Genomic DNA, 12,064 nt, shown 5'->3' with positions numbered 1-12,064 from the left:
GTGAATATGTATCGCTAAATCAAACATATAAACAGTGCAAACTTGTGAGTGAGATTAATTAGACAAAAAATAAGTGAGAAAAAGTCCACATAGAGGTAAATGAAACACTCGGCATGCCCAAGTAGAAGTCCGTATTGGATGAAATGCATCGGGCGAGGTACTCTATTCCCCATATTGCTTTTATCACAGTTCCTGTCCTGGTACCGCCTGCAGTATCCATTATATCAATGGTCGATACCATGGTTGTCCCATGGGTGCATTTATGCTCGATTGACTCGTTGTCTTATGATAGTCGAGTCCAACATCCCTGGTAAGAGTATATGAACCTTGATGTTTATTTTGAAGACGCCTACAGTTTGATGACTCTTGGGGCTGTGTGACATCCTGTGTATTCACCTACGTGTCTAGATGGACATTTAGTGTTTCATTTACCTCTATGTGGACTTTTTCTCACTTATTTTTTGTCTGATTAATCTCACTCACAAGTTTGCACTGTTTATATGTTTGATTTAGTGCTACATATTCACCCCCAAAACCTTTTATGGTGGATCTGGAATTAAAAAGTGAAGCTCTACTATATTATAGGAAAGGTCCTCAAATTGTTATTATACCTAAGAAACAAACTGAGTTTTTTTTTTTTTTTACTCCTCTGGGAAAAAAAATTGTGTACTTCCTGACACGTGTATGTATATTGGCACTTCTGTAGTCTAAGGCTGGATTCACACCTATGCATTTTTTGTGCTTTTTGCATTTTGCAGATTTGCACTACAGAACTTGTTCCATAGGAAACCATGTTAAATGGACTGTAGTGCAAATCTGCAAAATGCAAAAAGCACTAAAACTGCATAGGTGTGAATCCAGCCTAATAGTTGTATATCTGCAGTGTTAGATCAACTAAGACTCTGCTTCTTGTAACGGTTTGTTTTAGGAGATATGAAATAAAATTTGATTATGTTACTAATATGCTGCTCACTGTTCTCCTTGTAAAAGAAGATGCTCTACCTGAGGAACTGTAATGCATGAATGCTTATTCTTTATTCATTCTGTGGATTTGCTATTCCTGTACCTATGTAAAAAAATGTCCCTCGCGCTACTCGGAGTAGCTAGTAAATGTGCCTAATAACAGAATTAAAGTGATAATGAAACTGTAAAACCTGCAGCAAAACCTATTCGGTGTTCACAATACACACATCTGGATAAATATAAAGTGATCTCATGCAAGAAAAGAAATAAAAATCACTATAAAAACACTGAAACTATTCTCCTAAAGAGTAAATAAAACGTAGAAATAAAGTGCAAAAATATAGTGTGTATCTACACGTCATCATTGCTTCAATTGGATACACACTATATTTGTGCACTTTATTGTTGCACTTTATTTCTGGGTTTTATTTACTCTTTAGGAGAATAGTTTCAGTGTTTTTATAGTAATTACTATTTCTTTTCTTGCGCAAGACCACTTTATATTTATCTATTCTCTTTACCTATCATGATTTTTTTATATTATCCCATCAGTCATTAGATCCCCACTTATCGGCGAAACATGTTTTACATGACAGTAAAGTAAAGCCCTGCCTCTACAAACATGGCAACCTCTACACAAATACGCAGTGCTGAACAAAACGTAGTGGGTCAGTAATGGAAAAAAGATAATATGCAGGGAACCTTTCTTTTTGCACCTTTCTCACAGGTCAGGTCCTCTAGTCTTTGAAATTTACATATGATAACTAGTTGTATCTTTATTTTATTTCAGGATAATACATCGATGAATGGAATGACACAAGCAGATGGATGAGTATACAAAGAGATGGACAGTCCAATGAGGGGATATGTTTTGACTTCCATGTACTCCCAGGGTCTACAGCCAAACAGCAAAATTAATGTACAATAAAGCAATGCTCTGCTACATACCTCAGAGGTGACCCCTTTGGGGTGGCAATGCCATAGCCCTTGGAATCCAAGTTACCTCCCACCTTCATGGTGTCACAGGGTTTTCTCTGTTCTATATACTCGTTCATCGTGGACTCCAAGAGATATGCATATTTGCCTTTAGACTTTCTCACTCTGTTCATCCCTTCCTCAGTGGTCTTAACAAAAACCGAGGGTTCCGCTGAACGCATGTAAGTCCACATTTTTTCAAACACAGCTATTTTAGATCTCTAGGAATACAAAAGAAGAAGCAGACTTGGCAACCATTTAAAAACCATTGACAAGATATATACATTTTGTGACAGTTGATGCTATCAAAAAGCTTTTAGGACGTTAGGTAGTGAACAGCTATTTGAGAAATGTAATGTCTCGATATGTAATGTCTCAATAAAATGCTTTCATGGCATAATATCTGAAGAGACGCTTCCGTACACAACTGCTTAAAGAAAAGTAAAAGAAAAAACTGGAATTACAAATTAGGAAAAAAGTCTTTTGATATTTTGATAGCACGAGACAAGCTGTGAAAATGGTTCTTTTGTGTCATATTTATGGTGCATAAACTGTATGCAAAGCTTGATATGTGTAGTTTAATGATGAGGCGGAAGACATATAAATGTTTTCTGATGGGCTGTGGAAATGCAAGAAAAAATAAACACAAAAGGTTGTTTTAAAATGTCAATTATCAGCACATCTTACTACAGCTTTTAAAGAGGAAGTAAACCCTGATGGGTTTACTTCCTCTTTCATTCCCTGCAAAGGCAAAGCATAATGGACTACTATGCATCGCATAGTAGTCCATTATGTGTCACTTACCTGACACAGGAGCCAGCGAAGTCACCGCTGTCCCCTGTAGTTCGGCGCATCCATCTTCACGTTGGGGTCTCGCAGCTCCGCCGCTGTCATTCGGCGAAGCTGTCCCTCCCGCACATGCGCACGGGAGCCGACACGCGCGACATCTTCGTCGCTGACGATGCCGCGCTCAGTGTGCCTGCGCGCCGCTGTCTACGGTGCCTGTCTTTGGGCAAATATCTCCTAAACCGTATAGGTTTAGGAGATATTTCTTGGACCTACAGGTAAGCCATAATCTAGGCTTACTTGTAGGTCAAAGTGTGTTGTAAGGGTTTATAACCCCTTTAAATGAATGTTTGAAACTTGTTTCATTTCAAAGAAAACAGATGCATGAAGTTAAACTTATTGACTGTGCCTCAATTTTAATCTTAAAAGGGAACTCCAGCCAGACTTTTTACTAGGCAAATGTTTTTATTGCTGTGTCCCCAATGCAGAGATTTCTTTTCACTCTCTGTCATATAGACACAACAGAAAGTGAGTGGAAAGGCCCATACACACGATCTGACTTTTTGACAACAAACATGCAAATTAGCTGTGTTGGAGAAACATCTGACCGTGTGTACGCTCCATCGGACAAACCTTTTCGGTTTTCATCAGATTTTGGTTGGCTGTGCGAATGACAAACTTTTTGACAACATAAGTCCGACAGAGCAAAGTCCGATCGTGTGTACACAAAACCATCGGACTTTTGTACAAAGTACAAACACAGATGCTCAGAACCAATGCAAAAGATCAGACAACAATACAGAAGTTGACCAAAGGTGGCGCTGGAGTAATTGAACGTTCTCTTTTGAAGTGTCGTCAGTACGTTGAAACGTCACTACGTTCGTGTTTGTTGCCTAAAAAGTCAGATCGTGTGTATGCAATACAAACTTACAGCCAACGCCCTTTGTACAAAAGTCCATGGGAAAGTTTGTACAAAGTCCGATCGTGTGTATGGGGCTCTAGTCTCCCAAAAGAAGGGAAAATCCAACTCTGCTGGCTGCACTGGCATGCACCAAAATGTACTGCAGAATATAATCAGTTAGTAATAATTTTAACAAACCTTAAAAAATTCTTTTGTTGACCCAGAATCTAAGGTTCCATATGTTATCTCTGTTTGTTTAGCCAAATCATCAGCACTCTCGATGGGTGATACCATCCTCTCCACTGTCAAGAAGGCCGCTAAGTTTGCTGTATAAGATGAGATGATGATGAGTGTGAAAAACCACCAGACACCGCCCACAATGCGTCCTGAGAGAGACCTGGAAGGAAATATCACAAATTATTTTATTAAGCAGAACATGGCTATACCACAGTGACATTTCTAATCAAATCTGTTTTTAAATGTATAAAATCTTTATTTTTGTGTACAAGGTAGGAGAACCTAAAATACATGTCTGGGCAAAAAACAAACAAACAAAAAAAAAAAACATGCAGTATATCTCAAGAATACACATATACTTACCCTGGCAGAAATGTATCTAATTTCAAGTTTTGGACTAGAAAACAGAGTGCCTTTGCTGTAGAATAATCATGTAGCACCCTGATGTTTAGGTAGGGTTGCTATTAACCCTTTCATGACTAAGCCTATTTTTGACATTTGGTGTTTACAAGTTAAAATCCATATTTTTTGCTAGAAAATTACTTGGAACCCCCAAACATTATATATATATTTTTTAGCAGAGACTCTAGAGAATAAAACGGCGATTGTTGCAATATTTTATGTCACATATTTGCGCAGCAGTGTTTTAAACGCAACTTTTTGGGAAAAGGGACAATTTCATGAATTTTAAAAAAACAAACAGTAAAATTAGCCCAATTTTTTTGCATAATGTGAAAGATAATGTTACGCCGAGTACATAGATACCAAACATGTCACACTTTATAATTGCACGCACTCGTGGAATGACGACAAACTACGGTACCTAAAAGTCTCAATAGGGGACGCTTTAATTTTTTTTTCCGGTTAGCAGGTTAGAGTTACAGAGGAGGTCTAGTGCTAGAATTATTGCTCTCGCTCTGATGATTGCGGTGATACCTCACATGTGTGATTTGAACACCATTTACGCGGCTTCCGTATGCGTTTTCTTTGCTGCGCGAGCTCGCGGCGACGGGGGCTGGGCGCTTTATAAAAAAAAATTCTTATTAATTTTATTTATTTTAAAATTAATAAATAGTTTTTTTTTTGATCACTTTTATTGCTGTCACAAGGAATGTAAACATCCCTTGTGACAGTAATAGGTGGTGACAGGTACTCTTTATGGAGGGAACGGGGGTCTAAAAGACCCGCGATCCCTCCTTTACACTTCAAAGTATTCAGATCGCCGTTTTCAGCGATTCTGAATACTGTATATATTTTTAAATCTGGCGCCATTGGCAGCCGAGTAAACCGGAAGTGACATCATGACGTCGCTTACGTGTTTACAATTAGGAGACTGTAATGAAGCCACTTACGGCTTCATTTCAGTCCCTCCCTAGCCGCTAGAAGCGGCAGATTGTTCATCAGTGCTCCCGCATGAACGGGAGCCTCGGTATGAGCGGCGGGAGGGGGGACGTCCCCTCCCGCTCCCCTGGCATAACACCCAAGCGGCTTTTAGCCACATCGGTTGTTATGGCTGGAAAGCCAATTGCCCGTTCTGAAAAACGGTACCGGGATGATGCCTGCAGGTGCGGGCATCATCCTGGTATAACCCCAGGAAACCGAGTAAGCACATCTGCGTATGCTCGGCGGCAAGGGGTTAAATGTATTTGCCAAGTGATAGTTGCCCTGGTCAATTGATAGGAGGTCAATTGATTTCACCCTACGGTAATTCTGAAATGGCTGTAATTCTCTCTTCTGTCACTAGATGACCAGGTATCTGGTGGCATAACAGAAGACAAGAGCATTGCAATGACAGATTAGGAATGTCTCAGCCAATGGCTAGGGATTTTCTTGGGTCCCTTGGCCTGCTGGGAGAGCCTATTTATTTGAGTGGAGTCACCTGATCGGGGTCCTGTACAATATGGACGGCTGTCTGGTTTGACGTGTGTCGTATTACCCCGGGCTGCTAGGCCATAAACCTAAGGCTTATCTTGGGAACATATGGCTTCTAGGCTATCTGAGAGCCTGTCCAGAAGTAGTGCAGAGTTGGGACTGAGGGCTTGTAGTCCAACCAGATGTAACTGTTCCGCCTGCTGAGGAACCTGTCATGGTTTGAGGTAGAGGGGAAGCTCACCACAGTGAGTGAGCTGAGGCTAGTACCAGAGCAGACTTCTCACCAACCGGGGACGGTGAAGAAGTGGGAAAGCATCAGCAAGTGGCAAGTCAGAGACCCAGCAGGACAGAAGAGGTGACGCTTGTGGAGTGCCAAGCCAGGGACCCACCAGTGAAGCGGGGGTGACGCTGTCCTGTGAGCGAGACCTGGGGGCTCATTGAGTGAAGACCCACAGTGAGTGAGTGTGGGGTAAAGATAACTGTTTGTATTGCAGAAGTTGAATCTCTCTCCCACAGTTCTGTTTAAGAGACAATAAATCTCTTTGCATTCAAAAAGTGTCTGGCGGCCACCTGTTCATCTTGCATTATACCCTCCATGCCTTGTAACCCACTCTACACTGAAGGATGTCAGCTGTCCTTAACTCTGGAGCTCACCATTGGGCTTCAGGGGCCCTGGGACTTTGCTACAATTGCAAAAAATAGTAAAATCCCTGCCTGTTATGTTTTGCCTCCCTTCCCCTCATCTCTGCAACATAGAGGGGTGATGGAAGTCCAAGTAAAGAACTGGGAAGGGTGATTAAACTACCTAAGACAAGATTGCAGTGGCCTTGGACCTGCACTGCCATTCTGGGGAGGGCATCAACTCTGCTCAAATTAGCAGATAAAGCTGGACACTCTGGAACTAACCCCAACACATTGCATGAAACAGCTCAATCAACAGGAGAACCTCAGAAGCTAGTAGAATCCTGACACAGGATAAAGTATGCATTTAAGTATTCTGCTGCAGAAGTTAGTTTAGTGTTAGGATTCCTTTTAGAGTTAGGTTAGTGTTAGGATAATGGTTTTATGGGGTTTGTTCGAATTGTTAACAATGCAGTTTAGGGCACAAAGGCTAAAACGAGTGCAAATTTCTTTTGAGTAGGGAAGAGTTAGTATTTCTGTATTTTTTGATTTATTTGTGGGACTCCATTGAGGAGATTGTACGGTGTCTTAGGGACAGGAGATTGTGATGTGTGTTTTTTAAAACTGGCGACTAAGTTGCTGTAAAGCAAATCTGTGTTTCGTTCATGCAGGGTAATTCAACAAATATACTTTAATGCTCCATTCAGCTGCCATGCGTGAAAAAAAAAGTTCTCGTTCTTCATGACCAGTTCAGTGCTGACACATGAGGGTGGAGAGAGAGCCCTCAACCCTATGTAAGCGCCAGTTAGGGCAAGTTGAAGCTTACATAGGCTCCATAGGTTCCTCCACCCATGTCTTTATGAACCTTGCTTTGTGCACTGGTCCAAATCATTTAGTGGAGGGGGGATTAAGGTGTCAGCATACGCAGACATTTTGGACAATATCATGTTCCCAACTTTGTGGGAACAGTTCAGGGATGGTCCCTTCCTATTCCGACATGACTGCGCACCATATAGTGCATGCTTTATCCATGCTTCACTCATCTTCTGGGAGTGAGGAAGGTAAGTCCTATGTAAGCTTCAAACTGACAGTGCTATATAAGTACCTGAAATAAAAAAAAAAAAAATATTTTCTCTAATGCCACCCCTAAGAATGTACAGTTCAGTGAGAGTAACACACAATCATTCACCATCCTGATAATAATGGTTGGTAATTGAGTTCCGTTTAGCTGAAGTCATTAATTCTGTTCACTTTTAATATGCCTTGAGGGCTACACAGATCCAGTCAGGTACTGTCTAATCTTCTGGTGAAGTGTTTAATCAAAAATGCATAAGCATTTGTAGATATGGATGGAATCTGCGTAATGGATGAATTGAGCGCAGCAGCCGTGTCCAAACAGGAAACTGACATACTATGAAAAGTTCTGGACAAAGCCCAAAAATTTCAAGTTCAACAAGGATAAAATCTAGCACTTGTGGAAAAAAAGTATAATTAGAGGAACTCATAAATTTAGATGGTGTCATTCCCAATGATAATGAAGTAGCAGCAATTCAAAATGAGCCGGTTCCACGGGACAGACGGTCTAATGTCATTTTTTGGCATGAGAACATTGTAAGCACAATATGTTCATCTCTAAGCCACTGAAAGTGCTACTTAAAAAGGATCTGAGTTTAAAAAGTGAAGTTTTACTATGTTATAGGAAACATCTAGAAATTGTGCCTCGGCAGTACAATGAAAAATATACACTTCATCTTGCATTCCTCATTGTTTTTTTTTTTTTTATGTACGTGAGATCATCTAATGCCGCGTACACACGTAGCGGACTTTCCGACGGACTTAGACTGGCGGACTTCCTGCCAGACTGTCCGTCGGACTTTCCAAACGGGCTACTTGCCCACACACGGCACTTTTTCAGCGGACTAATACGGCGTACTAAGTCCGTGGTACTATCCGCCCTACTTTTGAAATGAACGAACTCGCCCACACACGCGGAGGAAAGTCCGCTCATTTCGAGCGCGTCTCCAGGCCCGCGAAGGAGATGTCGCTGGCCCCGCCGCCTGGTATGGACTAAAAGGGGAACCCCAACGCCGAAGAAAATCGGCGTGGGGGGTTCCCCCCAGGTCCACATCAGACCCTTGTTCGAGCACGCTACCCGTCCGGCCAGGAAAGGGGGGACGAGCGAGCGCCCCCCCTCCTGAGCCGTACCAGGCTGCGTGCCCTCAACATGGGGGATGCCTCGGGGAAGGGGGGCCGCAGCCCCCCCCACCCCAAAGCACCTTGTCCCCATGTTGATGAGGACAAGGGCCTCTTCCCGACAACCCTGGCCGTTGGTTGTCGGGGTCTGCGGGCAGGGGCTTATCGGAATCTGGGAGCCCCCTTTAATAAGGGGGCCCCCGGATACTGGCCCCCCGCCCTATGTGAATGAGTATGGGGTACAATGTACCCCTACCCATTCACCTGTAAAATAAAGTACAAAAAAAAACACAACACACAAGATAAAATAGTTTATTGCACAGTTCCGGGGGTCTTCCGTCTTCGGGGGTCTTCTCGCCGGACTCCGCCGCTATCTTCTTGTAGCTCTTTTGCTAGCGGAGGAGCCCGGCTTTGTTCCTCGCTGCCCCCTCTTCTTCCGACTTCGGGGGTCTTGTCCCCCTCTTCGGTTCTTCTGCCGGGCCACCGCGCCTTCTTATAGCTCTTTTACAGGCGGTGACCCGGTCTTCTGTCGCCGTCGCCTGTAAAAGAGCTATAAGAAGGCGCGGTGGCCCGGCAGAAGAACCGAAGAGGGGGACAAGACCCCCGAAGTCGGAAGAAGAGGGGCCTTGGGTTGTCGGGAAGAGGCTCTTGTCCTCATCAACATGGGGACAAGGTGCTTTGGGGTGGCCCCCCTTCCCCGAGGCACCCCCATGTTGAGGGCACGCGGCCTGGTACGGCTCAGGAGGGGGGCAGCCGCTCGCTCGTCCCCCCCTTTCCTGGCCGGTCGGGTAGCGTGCTCAGACAAGGGTCTGATGTGGACCTGGGGGGACCCCCACGCCGATTTTCAGCTACGTCTCCTTCGTGGGCCCCGCCTACCTGGAGACCCGCTCGAAATGAGCGGACTTTTATCCGGGCGGGAAAAGTCCGTTCATTTCAAAAGTATGGCGGACTGGCATACGCACGGCCGGATTGTCCGCCGAAATGCGAGTCCGGCGGGAAGATTGGAGTGCAAAACTACTTTCTAAGTCCCCTGTACTTTCGGGTCAAAAAAGTATGCCGGAGGCTACACACGGGGGGATTGTCCGGCAGACTTCAGTTTGCTGGACTTTTCCACCCACTTGTTTGATCGTGTGTACGCGGCATTAGGCACTGCTACCTCTGTTATGCCGTGTACACACGATCGGACTTTCCGTCAGACTTGGTCCAGCGGACCGGAATCCGTTCGTGTGTGGGCTTTTATTCCTAAACTTCCAACGGACCTAGAAATAAAACATGTTTCAAATCTGTCCGATGGACTAAAAATTTGAAAAACTGTTCGTCTATTGGCTACTGGCTATTGAACTTCCTTGTCTAGTCCCGTCTTATGTCATCACGTTCAAAACGAACGGACTTTCGAACAAACTTAGTCCGGCCAAGTCTGTTTCGTTCAGAAAGTCAGTCGGACATCTGCCGAATGTCCGTCGGGCCTAGCCCATCGAAAAGTCCGGTCATGTGTACGCTGCATTAGTCCCATGAGATTTAGAGGGAGATTTAGTGAGGTTGCTACAGTGCTGCTTACTGTTTTCCTTCCTGGAGAGGAAGCTGTAGCTGAAGAAGCTCTCCAGTCTTCTGCTTCGTTCATGTTATACATTTATGCTTCCTTCCTCTCCTGCTTTTCTTGATGCTTTTATTACCCCACATGCATCGGACCACCAGTTGTTTGGGGGCAGCTCTGACATAAGGAAGCAAAGCCCAGCTTTGCCGCTTTCATGCACAGGCGCACTGCTGAACAAGGCATAGTAAATCAGCAATAATAGTGATTCTGCTTGCCTTACTTTGGGAAAATATCTTCTACAGTACAGGTCCTCTTTAATAAAGAGAAATTTGTGGCAACAGAACCCATAGCAGAAGAAGCAAAATAAACTGAAATCTGAGAAATGTACTGCTGTGTCGAAAAGAGTATAATGCAAACAGATGCATCCAAAGATGACCTTGAAAAATGTTTCATGCATCAAGAGCAGAATTGTAGAGCAAAGCTATAGTAAAAAAAAATCTGACTACATTTTGGTCAGTTTTATTAATGCTATCAATATACTCAAACTTTATTTCTTCAACATGAGGAAGCACAGACTGAAAAAAACTGCTAGCCTAAAGCCTCGTACACACGATTGCATTTTAATCTGGGAATTGTGTGATGACAGACTGTTTGCCTAAAATCCGACCGTTAGTACGCTCCATCAGACAATTGTTGTCCAACGTTCGGCCAACAAATTTTGGATGGCAGGCTAGTAAATTTTCGTCTGTTGTCAGATTTTTGTATCGTGTGTACACAAGTCCGTCACACAAAAATCCAAAGTACAAACATGCATGCTCGGAAACAATGCTCACCAAACACAACATTAGCAGACGAGGCCCAAAGGATGGCACTCAAGAGCTGAAATTCCTCGTAGTATATCACTACGTTCGTGTTTGTTGGCCGACAATTTTGTACCATTTGTATGTAAGACAAGTTCCTGGCACGTGCCCTTCAGACAAAGGTCTGACGCTTTTTTGGCCAGCAATCCGATTGTGTGTACAAGGCTTTAGACCCCATACACACTATTAGATTTTCTGCAGATTTTTGTCTTCAGATTTACTAAAACCATACAATATGAGGTCAAACCTTTATGCCCCATACACACGGTCGGATTTTCCGATGAAAAATGTGCGATTGGATCATGTTGTCGGAAAATCCAACCCTGTGTGGGCTCCATCTGACTTTTTCCGTCAGATATTCCGATGCACAAAGTTCGAGAGTAGGATCTAAAATTTTCTGACAACAAAATCCGATCGCATTAATTCCGATCGTGTGTAGACACTTCCGATGGACAAAGTGCCACGCATGCTCTGAATAAACTAAGAGACAAAAGCTATGGGCTACTGGCCCGTTTATAGTCCCGACGTACGTGTCTGACATCACCTCGTTCAGAACGATTGGATTTTCCGACAACTTTGTGCAACCGTCTGTATGCAACACAAGTTTCAGCCAAAAACCATCGGAAAAAAATCTGACAGATTTTGTGGTCAGAATGTCCGACCGTGTGTATGGGGCATAAGAGTTTCAATTTGTATGCAACCAGGCACTCCCTTGCACTACATGGTGTTGGTAAATCTAAAAGACAAAAATCTTCAGAAAATCTAATAGTGTGTATGGGGCATTAGTGTTTGCAATAAAACGATTTCACCAGTGCAAACTATTTAAACCACTGCTAGCTAAAGCCCCATTGGTGGAGTTCCTGCTAAGAAATATTACTTGACTAGAAATGTACATGCCATTACTGACACACTGTCCAATGTAACTGACATGAAAAGGCATAGATGATGAAGACCTTTGCACTGAGAACACGGTTTGCTCTAGGCAAGCTGCAGACCAAATTAACACTGGATTTCTGAAATTCTAAAGAGAAAGACATTTTTTGTCAAACTGCTGTCACTTTTTTTGCCTCTGTATTTAACCACTTCAGCCCCGGAATGATTTACCCCCTTAAAGTGGTTGTA

General features: G+C 43.3%; 1 protein-coding gene across 4 annotated transcripts in view; it reads right to left on the bottom strand.

The window, feature by feature from the left end:
- GRIA1 (glutamate ionotropic receptor AMPA type subunit 1) overlaps positions 1–12,064 on the bottom strand; it is a 410,043-nt gene that overhangs the window by 31,324 nt on the left and 366,655 nt on the right. For all 4 annotated transcript variants that reach the window (XM_077468352.1, XM_077468351.1, XM_077468354.1 and 1 more), the window contains exons 12-13: positions 3,824–4,022; positions 1,912–2,159 (exon numbers count right to left, since the gene is read on the bottom strand). In XM_077468352.1, coding sequence (XP_077324478.1) covers positions 1,912–2,159; positions 3,824–4,022 — 447 coding nt within the window. The remainder of the gene's footprint in view (positions 1–1,911; positions 2,160–3,823; positions 4,023–12,064) is intronic.

Source organism: Lithobates pipiens, unplaced genomic scaffold (genome assembly GCF_037356315.1).
Source record: "Lithobates pipiens isolate NorthernLeopardFrog02 unplaced genomic scaffold, aLitPip1_a1.2 Scaffold_8, whole genome shotgun sequence".
NCBI lineage: Eukaryota > Metazoa > Chordata > Amphibia > Anura > Ranidae > Lithobates > Lithobates pipiens.
Note: the sequence above shows the minus strand (reverse complement) of the source record. Positions and strands in the feature narration are given on the sequence as shown.